A 27286-nucleotide genomic window follows, 5' to 3' on the forward strand; every position below is an offset into this window, starting at 1 on the left:
ACAATGTAGGTCACATACTGCAAGGGTCATATAAGCTCGTTACAACATGCTACAGCGTGTAAAAAAAATCCCTTTTATTCTTGTTGGTTTTTGTTTTCTTTTTTTTTTTAAAGTTATCACTTCAACATCCTACAGAGTTCTTGCACAGGGCTATTGCTGCCCAGTAGCCCTTAGGCTGTCTATCTCCTTGCTGACAGTTGGATATGTGGCAAATCAGTCCAAACACAAAAATGGGCTGGTGGGAGGAAGTTGCAAGGTACTTGACAAGGTAATGGGCATTATTTTTGTTCTCCAATATATAACAATATTATCATCTTGTTAATGTTCATTTTTTTCTACATTATTGTTCTTTAAGTGTCCACTGCTTTATACTGCACACACAAATGCACACACACATTTACTGAAAAAGTTTCTGTTGAATTCTCAACCAGCTAAGCAATGTTATGGCTGCCACTACCTCCTTCAACTCCAAACAGCCCAGAGCAGCAGCCAGGGAACGTGAAAAGCACTCCCCTTCTGTAGGGGGTGTTGGGGCAGGTAGAGACATGCTGTGCATCCCTTTGTTTAGTGTAATATTGTTAGTTTTGTTCAGTTAGAATTAATCTTTAGCACATTCATGAGATACATGTGTGGGCAGCATAAAAGGCAGCTATTTTAGGGGTTTTTAGGGAAATGTAGGAAGGCAAAAAGGATTAGTTTGGTCTGAAGAAATGTAACTAGTGAAATCTGTACACCTGTGATGTTTGTCACTTTTTGTCCATTTTTGTTTGTCTTCCCCTTTTAATAATGTATGGGCTTTTTAGAGCTGGGTGGCCTACATAATTTTTTTGGTTGCTTTGTACAGAGCCTCAAACATTGAGGGCAATTTTTCACAACTTTCCTGCCTATAGTCAACTGCATCACCCAAGAGAAAAAGGTATTTCTCAAAAGGTGAAGCTGATTTGTAATATTCTGTTCACGATGTACTTTTCAGTTGAACTGAAAAGAGATCAAAGGAAAAAATAAGAACCAGGATATAATCTGAAAATACACCATACTTTGTTCCTGCAATTTTGAAGCTTTATTTTCAATAGGCAGTAAGCAACAATAGACATATGCAAATTTTGTTCCATATTGTCAACATTATTCCAAGAAAAGTAAATTTGTAAATATATGCTGTGATTTAATTAGTTTGTATACCAAACATTAGAAACATCTGACATATTCTTCGGGATGTTTGCATTTGAAGTTACAGTGAATTATCTCTTCAAATAAAGATCTAGAACTTCTACAGAAATGAACAGTGATTTTCTATCAAGGTGGGCCATGAAATAACACATTCCCATATACTCACATACACTCCAAGGCATCTCTCCAAAGCATAGCGAAATATTCACTACCAAATGTACTTCTGGACCATCCTGGCTACTTAGGCCATTAGTGCATAATGGGAGAGTTGTGGATGTGCTCAGCTTCTTTCTTATAGCACATGGTTTAAAACTCGCAATTCAAAACATGCATAAGAGCATTAGTGAGGTTCCATAATAATTAGCTTTTTTGCCCCAGGTAAAAGTTCAAAAAGAATGAAACATGTCTCTAGTACATTTAATCTTTACATTAATATAGATGACTGATATTTGGCCCATTTTTTGTACTTTAGAGGCTAAGTCAGATGGTCAAGATTATATTTTAAACAAATATATCACAGCAAAACATAAACTAAGCTTGGTTAACATTTATTTCTGTTACTGACTTACAATGATAAAAAAGACTTTCTGAGGTAGATAGTACTAATTTTACACTTGTAACAGGCCTTTTTAACAACTATAACATTTGCTGCTCTGATGAGCATTTTTGTTAGTTTGCTTTTTAATATTCGTTAAATACTAGTTAATTAAAAAACTAAACTGATATTTCTATGTGAGTTCTTACAACATATCTGAGACATTGCTCTTTGCTTTGATGTTGCTAATGCAGAACTTTATCTCCACCCATTAGTTGTTTCTTTGGTCCCTTTAAACTGTTTGCACTTAAAGATTTGCAGTTCCCAGAATGGTTTCCCAGTTGTGGATAATTCTGAGAATAATCAGGATAATACTATATTCTTTATCTTTCATGAAATCCTGCCTTCCTGTTATGCTTTCTAGAGATGGTATTTAGTACATTTAGGATACTTGGAGATACAGAAAACTGACTATACCTGTTTTGGAGATGTAAGCCTAGTATTACATAACAGCTCTGATGACTATTTTTCTTGAGAACTGAATGACACTGGAAGAGGCCCCCAAAAGTTCTGTTCCACAATGTTCAGATTTCCTTAGCTTAGCCTATGCTTTACACTTAAAGCCAGTGCTGTGTTGTTTACAATAAAGGCTTCTGTCTCTGTGCTCCATCTTGCTTCGTGTTGAATACTGAAAGAATCAGCTTTTATTTTGAGAATAAAATATATGTATAGCAGATACATTGTTCATTTTTACTTGTGTTTTTATTCTATTTTTTAGAGAATGTCCATATAATTAAAGACATGACTGAGCACATAAATAAAAACCCAGATATCCAGTAGCATTCAGCAAAGAAAGAAGGTATTATTTCGCTTTGTAAAAATACATTGATACATTGTTCAATGACTAGATTGATCATGAATGAACAGGCTTGTCCAACAGCAAATTTTTTGTTGTTATTTAAAATTTTGTTATTTAAATTTAAAATTTCTATTATTTAAAATTTTGAGTGTTCCTTGTTATAGAATGGCATATTATTATTCTGTAATAACTTCAGTAAGCTTTCATGTGGGTTTACACACATTCAGCCAGACTTAATGACATGTGGCTTGTCACAGCTTACTTTCAGATCTTTGAAGCTAACTTTTTTATTTTTGTCATGCTATGCTCATTAAATTAACATTTGTTGTGGAGCTATCTGCCCCCTAGAATCCACCTGTTTTGACTCAGCCCATCTAGGATTAAGGCAGGACTGTTCAGTTCAAGGTTCTCCAATAGAAAAGGACTTTGTTACAGTTAGTGGGTGAACTGGCCATCCACTAGGAAAAATTAATTCAGTGTGCAAGGCAAATATCCTTTACACAGGTTAAGACATATGGTATAATAAAAAAGCTTGGAAAAGGGTGTCAGTCAGCACTTGGCAAGAGGGATCATATAGTTCTAATTTGACCTGTAAAAATGGCCGGCACTGTTGGTTGTAGACAAACAAAAAGTCTTCCATGAGTTTGAAAGAGACGTGAATCTTAATGGACATGCATTTAGCATTGTTTTATTCTATGCTTTTGCAGTTTAGTGCAGTCTATAGTAGATTAATATAATGATTGAGTTACTTAGCCTATCAGGATAACAGAAGTAATTGATTGTCAGCCTCTACATTAACTTTCTGCATAGATATAGTTTCAACATTCTGATTTTAACAAAGATGTACCACACCATTTTTTCCTCTCTAAACAATATATTGTTAAATAAAGACAGAAACTGTAAACATATATTTAAAACCATGCACTCTGAAAGCAGCTGGAGGCAAGTTCTGTATGTAAGGAAATAAAAAACTCAGAGATATACAAGTACCTTATAAAAACCGAATTTCTGCAGCAATTCACTTCAGAAAATACAAAACGCTTTGTTCATTGCGTGATACTCCACTCTGTTATATGTTTCAAGATTTATACTAGGCCAATGCAGTCTAATTCTAAAGCCATCAGCATTTAAATCTATCTATATATATACACACTAATGATTTACTTAAAATTTACATGTTTCTGGCCCTTGATTTAATCAAGTGATCAAACACAATATTTAAAAGTTATACATCAAAAACAAGCAAAGAAATTCAATGGAGGTGAAAGCAATGCCTTATTTTCCTCCACTAGGTACTAATATTTTAGAGAAGAATGACCTGACTGCTTGGAAAGTTGATTGATTTTTGCAGTCTGGAGCCTTACATCTTCAATAAACGCAAAGACTGGCAAGTACTGCTACATGATACTAACAGCAGGCAATGAGGCACTGCTAAACAATTTCCTGGTTGATTTTTATTTGTATTTAAATAAAAGTGATTGATCTGACATTGAGGAAACATCAAATAAAAATAGCCTGGCAGGAATGTGAGGACTTATTGGTTTAAAAAGGGGAAGGGGAAGAGGAAGGAGAGTGAACAGGAAGGGGGAAAGAAACAGCAAAGGGAGAAGGAACCCTGAAATAATTGTAACTCGATCAAGCTACTCCATGAACAACTAATGGATTACAGTTTTCTATAGCTGTATCTAAAATACTAAACATCCCCAATCACAATAGTCTTGCTCCGCCTCCATGTTTGCTCTGTTTTTCCTGCATTTCTTCCTTACAATATTTCTAGTTCACTCTCTTCCTTTCTTCCTTCACACAATGTTTTAGCTACCTTTTCTCCCACGGTGCCTTCATTTTCTCCCTATGCCTTCCAGTGACCTTATGGGCAAAGGCAGTATAAACTGTGCATGTTCTGAGCAACGTATGTTCTTGGATAGTCAGTATCTGTGTAGCTTTGTCACCTACTGTATCCCAACTACCACTTCTCATATGTGACTGGGAAATTGTTTTTAAGATTCCATCTTTGTCAAAGGCACTTTAGTGCATCCACAGGTTGAAAAGTTACTGAATCAGAAAAGGAAAAAGGAATGTATGTCCAGACAACCTTAGTTTCTTAAGAAAATGAAATGAAGAATTGTCCCTCCCTATGTCCATTTGTACCAAATTTAAATCCTAAGAATACATATGCTTAACATTGGTGGAAAAAAAGCAAAGAAGGGCAGGAAGGATTTCAAGTCTTGAGGACAGTTTATGATAAAGGTGAATTCTTCTCACTTACGCACTTGTATCTGTACATCACAATGTACTATCCATAATTATTACACCTTGCAGGTTCTCCCCATATAGTTTCAAGCATATATGCACATGCTGCTATTACCTCAGTTGTTTTTGTATTATTAAAAAACACTCACAACAAGCTTAGCGTGCAAGGGAACCTCAGAAGAAATAAAAATTTCTGAACAACAACAACTGTTTTTGAATGTATAACAACAACACTGAGTTCAAATTCCAATAAGAAATATCTTAGGCAAACTAAAAATGTTCTAGTCCTCTGTACCACACTCAGAATAGTAACTACCCATCAAACACACAGTTTGTTACGGATTTAAGAAACTGTCTCCTTTTCTTATATTGCAACTATTGCTACAAAGGATGGACATTAATGTATAAGCATTTAATTCAAGAAGCAAATGAGAAAAAACAGTTTCTTGAAGATGAAATGAAAAGTTTGCCAAATTCTTATGTTCCTACAAAATTTCTGAGGCTAGTTACAGTTTTCAAATAAGCAACTATTGGTCACTTGTCTAATCCAACAATAATGTTTTTTTATCATGAAGATACAATACCCTGACCAAAATAATTTGTCTCTAAGAACTAAAGGTATATATGTATTAGTTATAGAAATTATATATATTTTAAAATAGACATATTGTCTCTTAATCTTATGGTTTAATATTCATTGACTTGGTGTGGAAACAAACTTTTGTTAGTAAATACTTTCACTGATTTTTTTTACAATACTATTAACAACAATAATTATATCTTTATCCACTCTTATGAGTTAGCATGCAGTTAAGAAAGTTGTAAAAGTTATACCTGTATAATATTTTTATATTTTTCTTCCTTGTTTGGATGGTAGATCCCTTCAGGTATGGAGTTTACTTGACTGTACAGTTTCTTAACAGCTAGAGATAAGGTTTCCATAGACTGTAGTGGAAAATGTAATTTCGATACCATCAGCCTGGTCAGTAAGAAAATAACTATTGAAAAACTAGTTTCCTCTGTTTGCTATTAGAGGCTATATCCAGAAAAAGAATTTGGCATCTAAGGAAGGGATTAGACAAACTTTAGGTGCCCAAATCCAAAACTGAGATCTAAAAAAAATCCACTCAGCAGCTGCCTATGGCTTAAGACATATCTGTATTTAAGATGAAACTTCTTCATATGACTACAGCTCTGGTCCTGCACTTCTGCATAAGTTTGCCCCAACCTCAGTACCCAGGTTCCCATCTAACCCTAAATGGGTAGAAAAAACATAGGCATAACTCTGAAGATATAGCAAGAACATTGAACCCTTGAACCCTTCACAAATGCAACTCTTGACACAAAACCAAAAAAAAAAGGGTGTTGGAAACATTGCTATGTCCACCTATATTGTAGCCTAGCACACAGGTTACTGGCATGAGAAAAAGGAGACCAAGGTTTGAACAGTGTATTGTTGCCAGTACTGAAATGTTTGACACACAAAATGTGTGTGTATGTACACACAGATAATATTGACATAATATGTGGACTACACACATGTATAAATATAGATATATGTATTTATTTATGGCTTCATACAGAGATATGTATATAAAGCCTTAAGTAAACATGGCTAGTTTATAAAAGTGGTCAGCATCACCATTTTCTTCCTTCCACGCTTCAAAAGTGCAAATAGTATATCTTTGAAAAATAAACTGTGAACACCTGTATTCAAGAGAAAATTCAAAATTACGGAGCCCAAATAGATGGGCTCCCAAGATATACATTTCCAGTCTCTTACTAATATGCCTAAATCCTGGGAAAGGGCTGGGTTTTACACAAATGACTGTCTTCAGTGTTTCCTGTTGACTGCCCAGGAAAGTTCTTTGAACAGCTCTAGGTTTTTGAGCCTTATTTCTGAGGCTAACACTTCTCCTTATCCCCTCTGTATCATAATTTAGGCATCTAACAAAGGAACCTGTATTCTACTTGAGAAGAATTTTTTGGGCCTAGCACTCTATCTCTAGGAGAATCAGAACTCTGCATAGGTTTTAATACTGCATAGTACCAATATACATTTCACATTATGTGTCAGAGAAAAAAAAAAACAAGCCAGAACTGGAAACGTTGTAGTTCTTGTCTTTGATACCACCCATACCAGATTTATTGATGCTAGACTAAAAGTTTCAGTCTTAGACCACATTAGCTAAGTCCCTCATTCTACAGAAGATATATTCTTCTTTATCAGCTATTAAACTTTAGAATACTACAGTGTACCTAACACAACAGAACAGAGCATGTAACTAAACAGGTAATGATATCTAATCTTAAATGTCACCTAAAACAAGTCTCTGACCACAAGAATAGGAAGAGTTGCAAAATCAAACACAGATAAAACAACATGTCACAATGTTGCCTAGAAAACCTGAATTGGTCCATATATACATTATAAGATGGTTTTAAAGTAACCTGCATTTGCCCTCTCAAACGAATATACATTATGACACGGCTTTAAAGTATAAGACCAGGTACTACTTTCCACCTGACCTCTGGTTTATTCAGACTGCTCTCACTGAAACTATTATGATTCAAAGTATGGTTTTACTGAAATCTTAAGTTGTGACCTCTCATATTACTCCATCTACACCATCGAAACAACGAACCAACAGTAGAACAGTTAATTTCCTTACAGTTTAATGATGTTCTAAGAAATCATAGTTTATTACAAACATTACAGTTTTATGTGTAAAAGATCCTTGTGAAGAAAGGTCTAAGCTCATGGCTTTCATTGGCCTCAGCTGCAAAAGCGACTTCTGCATATTTCTGGTATTTAGATCACGTACGTCTTGAGAAGGAACCGAGAAAGCAAATAATCCTTACCAGCTTTCTGTAGGTATTTCAGTTCGTGTGACTTAGTATCACCCAGAAACCCTCTAACAGAGAGGAGAGCAGAGTCTGGTTGTCTGTGGCAACATTTGTTCTCTTAGCCACCTGACCACTGTCTCTCTGCAGTACTCATCTCATTCATCAAACAGTTTCTGACTTTTTTAACAAGCAAAACAGAAGGTCTACAGAGGACTGGTTTGTTCACAGTCCTGGTTTTTCCCTTTAGGCACCCCATTACCCCGTTCAATGAATCAACTAAATATTCCATGAAAAAAAGAGGAAAAATAATATCTATCTGATCATGCACAACATGAACAAAGGCTTCATAGTCAACCTTAATAATACGTAACCGAAACCCTGAGGCCATTTTTTGTAATCTTAGTTTTAGTTTACTGTTGATTTAAATACAATTTCCTTCTTAAGAAAAAAATTTGGAAATGACATCTTACATAGATCATGGCAAAGTTGGATTCACAAAGGTATCTGAACTCCACTAACAAAACAACAAATGGAGTAAGAAGTGTTGTATTTTCTGTAGGGATCTGCCACTAGAGGGGGAATAGAGCAAACGTGAAATGGTAAGATCCTTGTGTTCACAGCCTTTTGCTGAACAGCACAGTAACGTCAGCTTCCAAAACTCCTGGGTTTTATTCCAGATTCTGTAGGAGACCCATCTGCATCTTTCCTCTATTTTGCCTGACACCGAGTGTCGTGCCCTTCCACTGTCATTCTTTCTCCTAACCTGCTTCATCTCTTATTCCAAGCTTTCCCTGGTTGTCAATCCCTTTCCGTTCCTACACTAGCCCCCATCTTTTTGTCATTCCCCAGGTTATTCCCTGTATTGTCCCCACTGCTCAGCTTCTTTTCTCTTCAACCTCTCTTTCCCACTCCCCTGCATCAAAAACTCTTAAATGCAGTCAGTATGCACAATAGTGCACCATGTACGAGAGAGGCAGTTTCTCTGCTGTTACCAGTTCCCACCACAGTAGCTCATAACGTCCATATCCAGTAACTGCAGGAGTACCGCCTTTCGAAGCCAGAATCAAAAACTTTTTTTGTCCAGTGGAAGAAAGGGAGGGAGAAGTTACAAATAATCGAGCCCTCCAGTAGGTTCTCTAAGATATCGGAACAAGCTCCAAACATGGAAAAACTTAGCCACTCCTGCAAAAGTCTACCGAACGTTATTGGCCAAATTTATGTGTGTTATTACAGTTTTACCAACTTCAGAGGGATTTTCACAGAAAAAGAAAAGAAAGTAGTGGTGATAACACATACATCTTGACTTCAAGTTGTAGGGGTGTGTCTCATTGACAGTCCTTAAAAAAGAAGCACATGCACAGTGGTAAAAGATGTTTTCAGCATGTGTCTAGTTCTCAGTGGCAGCCAACGCATCTTAAGTACTTCCCCAAAATATTGGTCAGAAGCCATGAACCTTTTCAAACCTGAGCAGATTAAATCTGTGAAAATTAGAAGGAGCTAAACACTGCAATGGAGGAGTAGGGCAATCTGGACGGCAGGCCCTCGACCAGCCCGTTACAGCTGTAACCCGTTCCTATGGGCACATGCGGTGCTTTTCATGAGGCTTGCTACCTACTCAGATGTAGAAAAGCCTGGCCAAGCTGGAGCTTGACAGCGGCCCACAAGTGTGTCCAGTGCTGTTGGCGGAAGAATAGGACTCGTATGGAAAGGGGCAACGGGTCTTTGCTAAACAACGCGGGGATGCTGGGGCTCGTTCAGTGCCGGAGGTCACCCCAGGCTCTCCCCTCCTCTCCCCGGCAGCCGTTCCCCGCCCCGCAGGGGGGCATGGCAAGGCCCGGGACGGACGGCGGAGGCCAAAGGCAGCCCTCTGGCTTCCCCCTCCAGCCCCCTCGCTTCCCACGGCGGAGGCTGCCCCACGCCGCCTGCCGACGGGGCGGCGGCGAGCGCGGGGAGACGGCTTCGCGGCGCCTCCGAGCGGCCGCCGCCACGGGGCGGCCGTCCCCGCGCCGCCCGGTGGGAGGCGGCTCGGGGCCGGCCCTGCCGCGCCGAACCGGGGGGAGCGGGGCTCCTCCTCCGCACGGCGGCCCCGCGAGCGAGATGAAGCGGCGGCGGCCGCGGCCACCCCCGCCGCCGGGCGCCCAAGGGCAGCGGCGAGCCCAACGGCCGCCGCGCGCCCCACCCCCGCGGCGCTGGGGCGGCGCGGGCCGGCGGGGGCGGTGCCGCGCCCGTGACACGCACGCGGCACCGCCCACCCGCCCGGGCGCGCGGGGGCGGAGCGCGGCGCTCCGGCGGCGGCGGGGGCCGGCGCTGTCGGGCGGGGGCTCTTTCGGCGCGGAGCGTGTGCGCGGCGGCCCGCGGTGCTCGTGCGGCGGCAGCGCTCTGGCCGCCGGGCGGGGGAGGAGGTGCCAGACTCCGGCGCCGCTTGCCGGCAACGAGGAGGAGCGGGGCGGCTCGTGAGGCGGCCGGAGGAGGGAGGGGGGAGCGGCGGCGCTCGGTCGGCCCCGCAGCGCTGCCGCCGCCACTTCCCCGCTTGGGCGCTAGCCTGCCCGAGAACCCGACCCGCTCCCGGAAACTCTCGGCTCGCCTCTCGCCGCGGCGGCGGGCTCTCGGCAGGGCTCTCCGCCCCGGCGCGGCGGGCGAGGGGGGGGCAACTTCTCGCACTTCTCCGGAGGAGACTTGGGGCTGCCCCGCGCCGGGGGCGGCGGCGACTGGGGTCCCCGCCGTCCGCCGCGGCGGGAGAACTTTCCCCTCCGAGCGCGGGGCGGCGAGCGGGGCCCGGGAGCGCCGGCCGCGGCGGGAGGAGCGCGGCGGCGGCGGCGGCGGCGGGGCCGGCCGGGCGGCCGCGGAGATGAAGCTGAGCCGGCAGTTCACGGTGTTCGGCAGCGCGGTCTTCTGCGTGGTCATCTTCTCCCTCTACCTGATGCTGGACCGCGGCCACTTCGACCACCCGAAGAGCCCCCGGCGGGAGGGCACCTTCCCCAAGGTGAGCGGGGCGGCGGCCGGGGCGCGGCGGGTGGGCGGGCGCCCGGACCGCCGGGGCGGAGGTGGAGGGGAGGGCGGCGGTGCCGCCACCGGGCGCCCTCCCCTCTCCCCGCTGGGGCTGCTGGGGCTCCGGCCCGGCCGGGACGGCGGCGAGGTGCCGCGGCTGCCGGGCCGCTGGGGCGGGGGACGAGCGCTGTCGCCTCTGGGCGGCGCTGCTGCCGGTACGGCTCGGCCCGGGCCGGGGCGCGGGGCTGCAGGGGGGAGGCGGGCGCAGCCCACCCGCCCGGCAAGGGGGCGGTGCGGAGGGGCGGCTGGCGGGGGCTCGCCCCGGGCGGGACGGGCTGGGGGCTGCACTGCGGCTGCACCAGCCGGCCGCCCTCCTCGGGACCGGGGCAGGCAGCAGACGCGGGAGTGCAGGGCTTACTCTGCGCTCTGGAAACCAGTGCTGAGGACGGGTGGGAGCTCACAGAGAAGGCTGAGAACGCGAGGGTAGACCTCAGCTGTGGCATCAACAGGTAGGTTTAGAGAAACGCGGATTTTGCGTTACTGCTTTTCTTTTCGCTAAGCCGTGTTTTGGAGCCGTAACTGGCTGATACCTGACTGCACCACATGGCTATACGAAGCGGTTCTTTAGATCCTCACTTTCCGTTGTTGTCTGTGTGGGAGAGAAACTTAAAAGCTGTGTACTGTGGTAGTGTTCTAATAAGGAATGTTTCACCATGACAAGAAAAAACTATTTCCGAGAGCACATGGTATGCTGTGCAGAATGGCAGAATACTGCTGTGTATAAATAGATTTGTTTTCTTATAGTAGTAGACAAAATAAAATTATGGAAAGTAAAGTTATAGCTTATTTATGCTTGCACCGTATTTAATTTTTGGGAAATAAAACAAATGAAAGTGTTTTTTAGTGCAGCAGTGAGGCTTCAAGTGAATAGAAGAACTCAAAAGCCTTATTTAAAAAGTAACAATTATCTCTCTGATAGAATCACTAGTTTTTCATTTAATGCAAAGATACTAGTTGATACCATTTTGTTAATGGTAAAGATAAAAACCTTGCTTAAATGTAAAGAAAGCACGCAGATCTGTTCTGCCTTTATTCCTTCGAGTTACAGTTCAGAGGTCAGCCACGGTTTTTTGCAGAAACTAAGAGGATGGGAAAGAAGCTTAGGAGAAGAAAGCAAGACAAGGCTGGCTACAGCAGCTGTGTCTGTTCAATATATAGCTCCAGCAGGAGAGTAATGCCACGTGTGACACTTCTAACAGCTAAGTACAAGTGCTGCTTTGGTGATATGGTCAGTATCTTATATTAGGAAATCAATTCATGTGTCCTTATACCACCAGTTGAGTTTAATCCAGGTAAAGAATAAACAGGAAACCTCGTACATGAGTGGTCTTTTTTTTTTTTTAATGTTAGCTTTTGGTTTGAAATACTTGAGTGAACAGGGAAGATTTATTATACATGTTTTTTTTTTCCATTGTCAGTGTCTTGCAGTTGAAATTCCTGTCTGTGTCCTACAGCGTAATGCTGGTCTGCATGTAACATGGTCTTATCTCTTGTGACCAAGCATTTAGTACCTTAATCTGTCATTACACCTCTTCCTTCTGCGTGATCTAGTCAGCTAGAGACAAACATTTCTCTTTCCGTCCTCCTCCCTCCCCTCGGTTTTCTAGAACAGTCTGTCAGTGTTCACTTTTTTTGCCTTTTCCATATCTAAATTTTTTTTGAGGCTGCTGACTCTCACTGGAGAATCCTCTGCCTGCCACTGTTTTGGCCTTCCTTTGGGTGAACAGTTACCTTTTTCGTTCTTACTGCTTTATCCTTTGAGGAAGTAACAGATGAAATTGATATGATATGACATAGGGTAGGAATTTTTCACTTTGTTACAACTGGAAAACCTTTGACACCTAGCAAATGCTTTCAGAGCCCTATAACACATCAGTTTAAAGTAATGCAAAAGATGAAGAGTGGGATAGAAGCCACCAAAAATATTTGGAAGGAACAGCTTTAATCCTACCTCAGCTGACAAAAAGTTGTTTGTGCCAGTGCAGTGTTGCCAGAACTCAATGTACTGTAAGTGAAACTAGCCACAGATGTAAAAACTTCAAGCTGTTTTTGTTTGTGAAAAGCTATGGCAGCAGTAGATTGTCTGTAGATTTAAGAAGGCATTCTGTTTCATGACAAAGGTCAGAACGTTTTTTTGCTTAGAAAAAGGAATTGAGACTTTTTTCACAAGTTGCTGGATTGATTCACTTCATACATCTTTCTGTTCTGACAAGGTGCTAATTTTTTAGCTTTGCTGTTCCTCTGTGCAGTTCTGGTGACAACACACGTCACCTTTCGTGTCCTGGAAGTTGCATATTGATTAGTTTCTTCTTCCTAACCTACGTGGCTTATACTAGGCTCAGAGGAGAGCAGTGAGTACCTCTGGAAGCAGTCTCATGTTCAGCTTATGAGCATTTGTCTAGCTAGGCTTTTTATTTAATTTCTGCCAGGGTTAGAGTTGGAATTTTTCAGCTGGCAGTGCCTGTTGGTCTGCATTCACCAAGTGTCATGGTACCTAATACCAGTAGTAAAAGAAATTATTAGGATTGCTGCTCCACTTTCATTTCCACTTTTTCTTCCAGACAAGGCATCTTCTCTTTGCATGGTCTTGGGGTAGTTTGCATCAGACTCAGTCTTGTGAACCTGTCTCTTTCAGGCTGATCTGCCAGTGTAGCCAAAAGTTGTCCTTCTGGAGCTTGCTTTCCAGTTTGAGAGTTCAAGTAGTTCAAGGATGTCAACAGAAATGTCTTGCTGGAATAACTTTTGGACAAGATCTCCCAAGATGGGTGAATATCCATAGGCAGATGCCTTTACGTATTCCCTAACCAAATACTTGTAAATGCCTTTCACTGCTGTGCTAAACAGCACCTGTGGTCAGGCTTGGGAGGCAGTGGTGATGTGTCTTTTTAGGTGTTGGGTTTGCAAAAGCTGGGATCAGTAGTCAGTTTTATAGTGAACGTTATCCACTCCTATCCATGGTAAGGTGGCATTGTGGCAACTGTAATAGAACTTGAGCTAAAGCGATTTGTAGCCTTGTCATCATTGGTGGTGCATTTAAATCATAATATCAAAAGATCTGTATGTCGCCTTAGAAGTGAAGTCCCTGTTAATTTTGGGAAGATTAGGTACCTATAATACATGGAGATCAAGACTTACTGGCCTCTCCTCTGTAATTTTTGCATGTATCTTTATGGATCCTGCCTGGTTGTCAGGTGTATATTATTTTTACAATCGCCGTATCACAAGCTGTGTCTTTCTCCCTGAGCCATAGGATGCCCCTGTCTCAGGACATGTCTCAGGATACAATGTGTCCTAGTGTCCTGTCTCAGGCTAGGAACAATGTTACAACATTGTGCAGAGACGAGCTCAAGGTGGAGGAATAGCCTTAGGTCCATTTTTAGATTATTATTGTACCAGTTGTCAGTACAGATCATTGTGTAAGAGTCTTCTAGTGGAATATAGTGGGAAAATGGTTGAGTATATTGTTTTTGTCTGTAGTAACACAGAATTCTCTGAGAAATCTTGTGTGACTGTGCAGCGGAGAGGTGTTCAGAGTAGTGATGAGTCTCTGCCATCTCTTGGGCAGCGAGTATCAGGTGCAAGTGATTTGCGGGCTAAATTGGTAACTACTAAATGAAAACTGCATTCAAATCAAGTCTAAAGTGGAATAAGTCTGTAAGCAGCTTATCTTGAAGAACCTGTGTTACTGTATACAGATGAATACCAAATACTGATAAGCCCATATTAATCTATTCTGTATTTTGGACCCAAATAGAAAAAAATCATTAGCCTAACATGGCTTGTTTTCTCAACTAACTTTACCTTGACTCAGAACAGATCCATAAAAGCTGTTCATTTACAGAAGCTTGTGGAATATTTCTTTTGATTCTATTTTTTGCTAGATTCACACTTAATCATGGATGGCACACATTAAAAATCCAATTTTAAAAAAATTAAGCAGAGGATTTGTTTGTAAGAGTATCTTGCTTCAGAAATGTATGGCCTTTGTGTAGTTGTCACGTGAAAGTTCATTTTTAGTGAATGTTGTGCCTCAGCAAGGCAAAACAGCAACATAACACAGCATCCTCTGTCACTACCTGATAGGTGATGGACATGAGCTTTTTCCTCTAACCACTTTCACACAGCTTGCTTTGGCTTTTGTGGGACATATCTCCCCACTGTGTGCAAGGTTGTTTCTGGAAATACATTTTTAAAACTCAAGTCTGCCGTGATTCTGGTTGATAACTGGAATGGCACCAAGTGATTGCTCCTTTTTATCTTTGGTTTTTCCCTTAAACTTTTTAAGTGGCAAAGCACAAACATACAGCAACTTCCATCCTTACTGTTTACTGTTTTCTAAACAATTGTCATTTGAATAATATCTCTCTTCCCCCTCCTACCTTTGCCCACCATTATTTGAAGCTTACTCTGATCTACTCATATATGTTAACTGCTTTTATGGCCTCGGTAGTTGCATTGCACTGAACAGAGGTGATCAAGTACAGTTCCTCTAAAAGCAGCTGGCTTGTTCTTTTGTTTCCAGTGTGCTTTCAGCAAAACGTTAAGTGGCCTGGCTGTTGGTGGTACTGCTAAAGCTTCTTTACTGGATTCATGCTTTCAGGGCATCTACACAATGCATCAAATACTTCTGCAAAAATGGCGCAAATGGTGATTGTTGCAGTATGCAGTGTTATTTCATCTGAGCTTGCCAATAATTTGATAGCAGTACCACCTGGCCAAAATATGAATCATGGTAGGGTGGAGCAGTAATAGTAGGAAATTAGGACCAAATACATGGCAGAAACACTAGCAGTTCTCTGAATCTGTGTGTGTGTTGAACAAAGGCACTTTGTGAACTTTACTCTGGAGTACTGCTGAGGTAGTACTTCCCCTACTGTAAGGAAGCACTATTTTCAGTCAGCACAGAGTCTCCATTAGGTGGCTGTAACTACAGTGTATCAGCTCGTGCTTGGTAGTTACCGTGCCCCAATGCTGTGCAGTGCAAACCTCAGCTCCCTCCAGTGTCAGCGAGTCTGTACACTTCCTGTTTTGAAATAGCTCCTGTAAACACCTTTTCCAGGTAGAGTTTTGCTAGGTGCCTTGCTGTAGTGAAATCAATGGCTAAATGGACTATAAATACACATTTTGTTGCTGCATGTTCTTAGTAATCAGTGTATTTTTATGAGCTCATTTGGCAGCTTTCAGAGCCATGTTGTATGACAAGGAACAGGACTTCTGCATGCAGACATATTGGAAGCAGCATGATCAGGTATTTAGGAACTGTTTGTTTTACTCTACAATGTGAATAGTGGCAATTCAGGTTGTACATAATTTAGAAGTTGTCATTTTCTGACTTCTAAGCACTGAAAAATTGTGGGCACAGTGACTTTTACTAGCATTCTTAGGAGTTTCATTTCAGAGAAGAATGAATGTTGAGTGAAGAAATCCACAGAAGGAATAATCATTTTCCTGGATTTGAAACATGTTGACTTATTTGAAAAACAAACAAACAAAGCCTTATTAACACCACTTAGTAAGTTCACAATCTAAAAGTCTTTGATTGTCATGGGAACGATCTTGAGTGTAAGATAATGAAAATTTAGAATTTCTTCTGCTGAGCTTCTAGTACCTTGTAAAGGAGGAGACAATTATGTCTTTGTGAACATAATTACAGGTCAGTAGCAATTCTTTGTACTTCCTAATGTTCACAGAGTGTATTTATTTGTCTTTGTTGCTTGCACATTTTGTGCAAAGTTTTGCCTAAGCAGCAGTTAAGCAGAAGCTAATAGCCTCCTTCAGTTACAGTCTTTAAATCTGGTGCAAAATGTTGAGCGAAATGTATTTTTCAGAAAAGTAGTAACACCTATAAATGAGCACTTCCTTCTGCTACCTAAAGTCAATGCCTAACTTAAACTGTATAAACTAAATGCAGAGAGAAACTTTCCTAGTTTGCTCTTACTTGACCTTTTCTTTGTCTGACACGTGGTTTTGTTATTTTAAGTTTTGACTTATTCAAATAAAAATGAACATTACTAAAATGCTCATACTCTTAATGCCATGTAAGCTGCGCTTCAGTGTTGTACTGCTAGCCATTTAAATGAAGATTCAGTATAGGGCAGGGAGGGGAATGAAAAAGGAAATGAACCTGAAACATATCAGCCAGAGTAGTAGTGAACATTTTTCAGATTAATTGACTTTAAACAGGGAATATTTCTAGATTTGTTTCCATCTCCCTTTTCTTTCTCCTTGCCTTCAAATCACTGATGATGATGTCAAAGTAGTCCCTAACAGCATGCCTTATTTTTATATCTGTAAATTACATGAAACTTAAGTCTAGGATAATAGTACATTAAACACTCCTGTTATTGCTTCCTCTGGTAAAACAGAATGTGCAAGTCCATCAGCTTCTTAGAATCTGTTTGTCAGGCTGCTGCATCTCTGGAATAGAACTTTTTCATTTTTTAAGAGAGCAGACTTGTTTTGTAGTTCAGTTAATTCAGAAGAATTCCTGTGCCTTCATAAAGTGCACTTGTTTTGCATGGTACTTTAAAGGTAGGAAATCATTAACAAGGTTATTTACGTAATTTTCATAATCATAAATGCACATAAGCCTTCTGCCCAGATTAATAAAGGCTTTAAACCTTGACTTGTCCTTTTGACCGATGCATTGTATGCTTTGTTTTCCATTCTTTTTCGTTCACCTTGCAATGTGAATATGTGCTGAAACAGTGTGTTCAAATATTAAGCTTTGATGCTACATCAGGTTACATTTTTAACTTTTACCTGCTTGCTTTTTTCTGTACAGGAGGTGCCCATTTACTTCTACATTTAGTATGTTCTGTTCACTGTACAGTGCTCTAACAGTGAACAGGCAATGCGTTCTGGTCTTACCATCTGGGTATGCTGGCATCTGATCAGAGGTTTATATCAAGATTTTAGTGAAGTTAGTATGTGGCTTGTGAAGATGTACCTGACAATAGTTATTGACAAGACTGGTGCAGAAAAGTATTAAGATGACTCCCATTCAGTGCAGCCAGAAAGTGAGACTTTTTGAGTCAGGTTTTCTCACTGCTTACTGCAGTAAATCTATATAGGCAACGATCTTGACGTGAATTCCACATCCCCTGGACAACTCTGTTCATTGTAGTGCTCTGCTTTATTCACCACAGCTCATTGGTGCACCAGAGCCTCTTATGCAGGGCACTGCCAGCTACTTTTTTATGTGGGTGAGGAGAATGGGCTCTGGCTGGTTTTGAACCAAGCACTTGGCAGTTGCTGGCTGAGCCTGGATACAAATAATCAAGTTCCAGCTGACCTAACCTCAGAAGTCTCTAATGTGGATTTCTCCTCTGCCTGTCTGTTCCATGAGCTTTCCTCATCTGTGGGCCTGTCATACTCCCACTTTAATTACTTGAGCTAGCTGTCTTTTTCCTGATGAAATGATCATTAGTGGCCTGTTGAAAGCGACTGCATTTAGAGAAGGAGTGGACATTCACTGAGGAAATGAAAGTTGCAACTAATATCCTTTCTGCAGTGTACAGTGTTTAGATGGGAGAAACTGTCCATTCTCCATTTCCCCAGAATAAAGCAGCTTGATCTTTCACTGTGTTACTGAACTTACCTCCTTGTGCTGAGTGGCAGTACGTTCCTTTCTGGAGAGACTCCTTGCTACAGATCAGACCAGTGTCAGAAGCAAACAGAGAAGGACAAGCAGAGGGCAGTGGGAAAGCAGACTGCTTTGGAGTATTTGGGGCATTAAAACTGCTGAAGGGTTCAGACTGACTGAAGCATAAGGAACTGTTTTTATGTAGCTGGTTCACGTGGTGGAAGTGGCAGGTTGCTCAGTGCAGCTGGCAGGTATGGAGAGTTTTTATTCCAAATGGGTGTGCTGATGTGTGCTGTCCTCACATGGGAAGATTTCGTTGGTTCAGGCCAACCCTATAAAACCATGGGGATGGTGAAAAGATGCGCTGCTCACGTGATGCCAATCTTCTACCAATTCAGCTCTACCTACTTTCAGTACTGTTGGATTTGTTGGTAGTTTGCACTTGTAGAAATAGTTGCTTTGCTGTGGAGTAAGAGCAGGGTTGCCTTTCTTGCTTTTTAAGAAAACCTTTATTTGCACAATCTTATCGATATATAAGGGCAGAGAGAAATGAAAGAAAGAAGTTTATACCAAAGTTGTTATAAACTTGTTAAGTGGTTGTAGAGGCCAGGTGATTCACATAACTTTACATTGCGTTTCCTTATATTACAACAAGTATGTAGATTAACAGAGCATCCTTTAATCATGTTCACTTAGACTAAGACATACTTATCGAGACAGCATACCTCCAATTTTCTGTGCTCAAAGTCTTGGATCAGGATTGCTTCTTTTCTAAGAAGACTTGATGCTGTAAACTCAGGGGAAGTCTACTGACAAATCAACATCTGTTACTAGCAATGAATAAGATGAAACATTTTTAGAGTAACTTCACTGTTTTTTACTGTTTGGCCTTGATATTTGAAATTGGGCAGGGTAAGTTGGTTGCCTTCCTCGAAAAATTTTGAAATTGAATTTCATTTATTTTCATATGTTAATTTCATTGTCTTGAAGAGTTGCAATATTTTCCATGTTTAGCTTGTATTTTAAAATAATTTTACTATTGAATACTACATTCTAGGCATTGTCTGCTCCTGCCTATTTAAAAAGAGTAAGGAGAAAAGGTGAATGTGCAATGAAAATAGACCTAGCTTTTGCATAATTTGGATCCATGTGAAATTTTCAATTTGAGAATGGATTCCTGACGTTAACTGTTTTCATACTGAATTAAAACTAGGATCCATTTCTAGTTTGTGACACTGTTTCTTAAAGTTAACTCTCATGGCTGATGCATTTCACCACAGAAATTTAAAATATTTTTAAATTCTCAAAGTATTTGGTTGCCTCTCATTTTTAACTTGGATACTGCATGAGGTCATAGTTACATACTGCATGAGGTCAGTTACATGTTCTTAACTGTAGCTTTTTATTTTATGTTTTGCATTCAAGTTGAGTTAGTGCATGGCATGTTTAAGTGCTTTAGAAGAGGCATGATGCCTCTCATACACTTCAGAAAAGAAAGCAGGATTGTCATTATTAATGTCCTCTATTAAGTTCCACAATGGGAGGTCTTTGTAAAGATTCCTTTCTCCAAATAACAGAATATCTACCTCCAAAATTAAAGTAACATACTTTAACATACTTCTAAAAATCACTGCTCTTCAGGGTCCTAGGTAGGCTTGACCTCTCCACCTTAAAATTAAATTATTGCTGGAAGTATATAGCAATGTATAAAATCATTGTTATTTGAAGATGATCAGGGAACAAATTATTATTTCTTGTGACACAGAAAGCAGGGAACTTGGTTTACAAAGAAAAGTGTTTTTCACATAATAAACAGTAAAATGGTAGAACTTGTTATTGTAGATATTTGAAGGTTTAAAGTATAATAAGTTAAATGAAAGCTCCGTCTTAAAGATGTGAAATATGACATGACCTACAGATTGGAAGTTTATATCTGACTGCTAGAGTTTGGCAGTATATCCTAACAGAAGGATGAGTCTAAACATGTATTTGGTGGGGTTTTTTGTGTGGTGGTGTTTTGTTCTTCCTGCCACTGCCCCCCTCCCACCCTGTTTCAGTTATTGGCCAGTGCTGGAGAGACTATACTCGGCTAGATGATGTAAGGTAGATTGGTGGTGTAATCTATGACCAGGTAGTTGACAGGCTATTGCTAAGCAATATAAAACTCTTTTCTTGTAGGAAGAGGTAAAATATGTCTAGAACATACGTGAATGAGAATATAAATTTTAAGCAGTTGTCTGATTTTACAGTTGTAGAGGCAATGTATATAGTGGTGGGATGGGTGTAAAGAGCATTTTAGCTGCTTACACACTTGCTAACTTTGAACTATAGTATGTGCGGTGAAGCAGGTAATAATTCATATAGATGGCAGCTATTCTTTAGCTTCTTAGGAATCTAAAGTTCAGAGGGTATGTTGGGGAGCCTGTAAAGCCCCAATCAGTATTATTTTAGATATGTTATTTTTAGACTGAGTGACATAATAAGCTATTAGTTTTCTGAGTAGAGAAACCTTTCTTTGTTTTAAAATGTCACAGTCATTGGAAGGGAAAATACTAATTTTACACAGAAATGTGTACACAGTATCTTTAATGTAGTATTTGAAAGATTTCAGTCTGTCTGTTTCTTTTGTGCCACCAGGGGGCACGGGACTACAGGTTTTTTTTTCTTTCCAGTATCCCATCATCTGCATTTTGATTTCCTGTTGGTTTTGGTTCATCTCTTTTATAAGTTTCTGGGATGTGTCTTTAAACTGTTGAGATTCTAAGATATTGGCCCTACATCTCAATTAGCTTAACCTTGCTCTGTTGTCAAAATATATTTTTGTCTTTTGGGAAGCAATAACTGTTTGCTGGTGTTGCATTTTAAAACCTGTTGTTCAGGATGTATCAATCTAAGAAAAAAACCCAAAGTGCGTCAGCACTTTACACAGCCCAGAAAATGAGGGAACAAACTTACCAACAGGTTAAATACTAAAATGTATCTTCTGCAGAATTACAAAGAACTTCTGTAAAGATAGCATTATAGGAATGATGATTTAGTAGAACCTGAGAGGCTGATTGGTATCTCTTGGTAAAAGGCAGGGTTTTTTATTCCTGCAGACTTCTCAGAGTGAACAAAATTTAAAAGAAAGTGCATATCGCAATTTAGAAAGGAGGCTTAATCCTTTGCAAACTACAGCCTGACTACAGGAATTGAAATTAACTTGGCATTTGAGGAAAGCAATTTGTCCATTAAAAGGAAAATGCAAAGACCTCGAGTAAATTATTGTCAAAGGGGGAAAAAAGTGTCATGTACAGATGTTGTTTCTAATATTATTCTATATTACTTAAAAAATAAGGCATTGGTGGTAGGAAAAAGTTTTACTTGTCATTAAAACCATAGGTCACAGAGTAGCTGTCTACTGAATCAGTGTTGTTTGTGTTGAATGTAATGGGTAAAATGTAAATGCCTGAGTCTGCAGAGGGTTTTGTTGTAACGACAGCTTCTTGAGAAAAACTTAATCATACATTGTACATTTCAGGGTCTGACCACAACTTTAATAATAGGAAGTGACTGGCTTTTTGTTCTGTATCTTTTCTTATTATTGTTAGGTTGAAGTCAGTCTGAGGAAAGAAAAATATTACTGTTAAGATGAAGTATCCCTAAAAACATATTAAATAATCTTGCCTCTTGTGATTCTGTAAAAGCGTATACCTGAATACATATGCATGATATACATGAAAAGCATATACATTCATACCTGAAAAAAAAGCATACCTCAAATCATTTGAAAGGAGTGGCTAGTACATGAGAGGGCAGTAGCGTTTACAGGTATCTTGTTCTGCTATACTCCCTCCTGTATTCCAACAATATGGTGATTAGATGCTATTAAATTGCTTTGTGGTATCAGTCTCTCCGTCCCAGTTGCTTTGGGGGATACATTGACTTCCTTCAATTCACATTGATGCTAATCCTATATCCTTCCCCTATTTATTGAAATATTATTTTACATGTGCAGGAAAAACCTAAATTGTATACCTCCTGTTAATCCATCATGATGTGACTGCCTTCTAAAAATGGCTTTCCCTTTGATGTTCTGATGTGATGATAAATGAAAAGATCAGATTTTTGCAAATCTATGATAGATGTGAAAAAAGTAGAAGTTGGCATAATTGGTATGTGAAACACTGTGACCTTTTAAGAATATCTTTGTATCACTGGTTAAATGTTGTGCTGTGAATTCAAGTTCACAGTGAAAAATGTAACTTTTGTTCTTTTCCTGTATTCTGAAAGGACAAGATTTCATATGTTGGTTCAATTTCTTATTAGTTTGCCTTTACATAAAATATAGGATAAATCTTTATTTGATTTTTTTGTGTGTGATCATATACTATTCTGAAATTTATATAATTTTTTTTACAATTCTGTTGAGAATTGGTCTGAGAAATAATTAAACTTTACTTTTTTTTTTCATAGGGCCAGCTTTCAATATTGCAAGAAAAAATAGATCATTTAGAACGCCTGTTGGCAGAAAATAATGAGATTATTTCAAACATACGAGATTCTGTGATCAATCTGAGTGAATCAGTAAAGGATGGTCAAAAAAATCCAGAGGCTATAAACTTCAGTCAAGGATCTGTCTCTGAGCTTTTTCCTTCTACTTCAGTTTTGCTTGAAGTTGATTCTGAGGATTGTTTGTTTGCTTCAAAAAGTGGAAGCCATGGTTCAGGTGTACAGGTAAGCAGTATGTTTTTCTCCTTTATTCTGCTGGAGTCCTAGCTGTCATTACCTTTTAATTCTGCAAATGTCTAATTACTGGTAAAAGCTTGGACTAAGGTCCTAATCTAAGACATAACAGAAGTGTTCAAGTAACTGTTCTGTTTAACAGATGTTATGAAACTACTTCTTTTTACCTTTTTTAAACTGTCTAGAAATTGAATAGTGATTATGTCAACATTTCAGAATGCTTAAAAGTTCTTAAAAAAAAAAACAACCCCAAACAAGACCAGTGATTATACTCAGGTTATTGTCCAGTACTATCAGAAGTTCTTTGGAAATAATTTATTTGAGACTCTCTTTCAGTTTCCCAAAATTATTCTAAAATTGATGACAAATAAACTAGAAGTAGTGGATAGTCTTGACTTAAATAGGTTTCATATTTTAAGGATATATGTGTAGATGAGTCTTAAGAAGGCGGCAAAGAATATTCAAGAACTAATAATTTTAAAAAATCTCAGGTACTATGTTCCCTTTTGAATGCCATTTCCGTATTTCAGCATTCTTGTGTGTCTCCTGTTTGTATAGGCACTTTGATCAGAAAGGAGGAATATATACATGTTGACTGGTTGGCATGAACTGGGGATGCTGAAATTTTTCAAGTCAAACACTTCAAGTTGAATTTATTTTGCTTTCTGGTGATGCTTGTGAGTTCATGGACTCTCATATATTCAGTTTTAATGGAGTGTTTCAGGAGCGCTGAGAATACTGTGTGAAGTTTGTGATCTGTACTGTTTTTGGGAGTCTTGTGGGAGTACTATAAATATTCATAGTACTCTAAAGCAAAGATTAAATTTTGAAGTCCAGTTTTCTCATTCTAGAAGTGAAAGTATTTCTATTGCAGGAGAAAGACAGTGGACTTAAGATTAATAACTACACATATTAGAACAATTGTAACCTCTGATGTATCATTCATAATGCCTTTAAGCTCTTCAGGGATAGGTACCACCTTAATATGTCTTTTACAGAGAAAGTAGGTTTTTTTTAAAGGCAATATCTGACTGTTCATGTGTCTAATATATTTTAAGACTTCTATGCAGGAAAGTAAAGCATGTGGACCGATGAATACATGTTTTCAAGTTACTGGATTGTTAACAGGTTATTCCTTCTGCAGTCTGTTACCGTATTAAGTAATGTGCCTTTTTAGGTGCATTAGAAATGAGTTATAGTAAATGTGAATTGTGATTTTTGAGGTAAAATATGATGGCTTAAATTCTTGGACATGTTAACCTGTTATGAATGAAAAGTAAAACATGTTTTCTTAAACTGTTGTCATGTTTTGCTTCACACTTACAGAACATCAGAACATGTACCTTGTATCAATGTACCTACCTACCTAATGGTAGGCTGTAGTAGCTAAACTGCTTTTTGATAATTTTCCTTACTGTTAAGGTTATATGCATATACTTAAGTAACAAGTATAGCAGGGAATATTCTTAATACTGTTCCCTTACTCACACTTTCTTTCCTTGCCTTGCACAGGGAGGGAGGGCTTTAATGTTATTCATGTCACTGCATTAGTATAGTACCTTGTACTCAGCAGGTTATCCGCCATCATCCTTAAGTCACTTTAATACTGCTTCCGTATACAGTTTCTCATCCTGTGAGTCTGATGTGCATTTCAGTTAGGGAATCTAAGACCTTGACTTTAGCAGAATTCCTGTAACACCATGTTAACGAGCTGATCTAAATTACTGTATTTTAATATGATTTTACTATTTAATACTTCACCAAGCCTGATGTATTCTGCAAGCTCAGTTGATTTATTTTCTTCTAGATTTTGAGAAATTATGAGATTTGGAGCATTGTTTTTCTAATTTTATTTTAAATTCTAAAACAGCTTGTAAGTGTTAATTACCTGCTGTTCATAAATGTTAACTTAAACCCCCAGATTTTGACCTTACTTCTTCCGTGTTTGTTTTTTAAGTGGATGTATGAGAATGAAATGAGAGACTAGAAAGAAGTAAGAGCTAATATAGGTGAGACACAGCGTTTGAATAAAAATCACTTTAGAGAATGAAGGCAAAAGAGGCTTTACTGAATAAATTATGGGAGTTCATTATAGTCTCCCATAATGGAGAAACCATGATGAGAATGGATTCAAATATGGATTAAAAACATTTGTGATATTTCCATGAGAAATATTACCAGGACTTGCTACTCAGAGATGTATTTTCTTTGCATAAATTGGACAAAACAAGTTACTAATAACATGAGACCCCAAAGATTCTTGGATAGGATAGCTAAAGGATTTTTTTCATGGAGGAACTGTAAATCAGGAAATTGTATACTTTGTTACTTGTGGTGTTTGCAAGTAGGTAGGAAATTGTAATAGAGCTGGCCACTGAAAATAACACTGAATTGAGAATTCATGTAGTTCAAATTAAATAGAAGACTAATGTGTACTTTGTTCAAAAGATGAACATAGAGCTAGTTAATAAATAAAACCAACAAAATGAAGAACTCTGGATTAAATATGGTTATGACCTGAAGCTTTTTTAGGTCAGTAGTTCAAGAAGTACGTGGAATTTGTGCTCAAAGAAGACAGAATTCTCAACAGCCATTATGCTGAGCTGGAAAGTCTTTTAACTAACATGGTGAGGTGTCTCCTCTCTTGTCCCTTGCAACTATTGAAGCATCTAACATTGTGCTTGGTAATGTTGCTCCTTTTAAAAATGAGGCATGAATCACTCTTTAAAAAGGTGGCCTGAAGAGGCATGAACTATGCTTTTATTTCTTCTGTGCCATAGTTTAGTGTTCACTGGGGTAAATGTTGTGATGTTTGCCCAAGACTTGCATTACTTCAGCAGTCTGAGTCCCTCAGTATAGAGAAAGAATAACCCCATATAGAAAAAAAGACAACTGATAAGTTTTCAAATGTTTTAATTGAAAAGCTTGTACAACATGACTGTCTTCTGATGCAGTCATAATAAAGACAGGCAGCATCCTTTTTGAAATTCTCTTTGTCTTTGTAATCTTTGTAATCTATTTGTCTATTTGAAAATCTATTTGTCTTTGTAATCAAAAACAGAAGTGTTTTTACAAAGTCCTTGCTTTACAATATCAGTATTTTATACCTAGAAATGAAATTAAAATATGTCGAGGAAATAGTTGTCTTTAACCTTTTTTGCTTCTTGCTTACTAGATACTTCAAACTTATTCTTCACTTGCAGTCATGTAACCTGGTAAAGTGATGATGTAATTAGTAATTAATCCTTTGCACAATTCTTACTGAGGATGATGTTATATGAAAGATAAAAATGACTTAACATCTCTCTTCTGGATATCTTGGCATAAGTGCACTGATTTCAGCCTGCTCTGGCTTCAGTTTATTCCGGTAGAAGTTTGAGTCCTAATTTTTGTTCTTGGCTTTTTTTTTAACAGCTTCTGATTAACATTCGAATCACAGAATGACCAAATCATTGAGGTTGGCAGGGACCTCTGGAGGTCATCTGGTCCAACCACCTACTCAAGCAGGGCCACCTAGAGCTGGGTGCCCAGGACCATGTCCAGATGGATTTTTAATATCTCCAAGGGTTGGTTGCACAACCTCTCTGGGCAACCTGTGCCAGTGCTTGGTCACCCTCAGAGGGAAAAAGTGTTTCCTAAGGTTCAGGAGGAACCTCCTGTGTTTTAGTTTGTGCCCATTGCCTCTTGTCTTGTCACTGGGCACCACTGAAAGTACTTGGCTCCTCCTTTGCACTCACCCTTCAGGTATTTGTACACACTTATAAGATCCCCCCCAAGCCTTCCCTAGGCTGAACAGTTCCAGTTCTGTCAGCCTTTCCTCACAGGAGAGCTGCTCCAGTCCCTTCATCATCTTGATGGCCCTTTGCTGGACACTCTCCAGTGTGTCTGTGTCTCCCTTGTGCTGGGGAGCTTGGAACTGGACACAGTACTCCAGGTGTGGCCTCACCAATGCTGAGTAGAGGGGAAGGATCATCTCCCTTGACCTACTGGCAACACTCCTCCCTAATGCAGCCCAGGATGCCATTGGCCTTCTTTGCTGCAAGGGCACATTGCTGTCTCACATTCAATTTGGCATCCACCAGGACCCCCAGGGTCTTTCCTGCCAAGCTGCTTTCCAGCTGGGTGGCCCCAAGCCTGTATTGGTGCCTGGGGTTGTTCCTCCCCAGGTGCAGGACTTTGCACTTCCCCTTGTTGAACTACATGAGGTTCCTGTTGGCCCATTTCTCCAGCCTGTCAAGATCCCTCTGGATGGCAGCATGGCCCTTTGTTG

At 39.9% G+C, this 27286-nt stretch overlaps 1 protein-coding gene across 1 annotated transcript in view; it reads left to right on the top strand.

Annotated features, from left to right (window-relative positions):
• The first annotated feature begins 9974 nt into the window (after positions 1 to 9974).
• Positions 9975 to 27286, top strand: part of MAN2A1 (mannosidase alpha class 2A member 1) — a 116162-nt gene continuing 98850 nt past the window's right edge. Inside the window, exons 1-2 of the mRNA XM_072860259.1 lie at positions 9975 to 10641; positions 22747 to 23007. Coding sequence (XP_072716360.1) covers positions 10507 to 10641; positions 22747 to 23007 — 396 coding nt within the window. The 5' untranslated portion in view covers positions 9975 to 10506. The remainder of the gene's footprint in view (positions 10642 to 22746; positions 23008 to 27286) is intronic.

The sequence above is a fragment of the Ciconia boyciana genome, chromosome 4, assembly GCF_034638445.1.
Source record: "Ciconia boyciana chromosome 4, ASM3463844v1, whole genome shotgun sequence".
NCBI lineage: Eukaryota > Metazoa > Chordata > Aves > Ciconiiformes > Ciconiidae > Ciconia > Ciconia boyciana.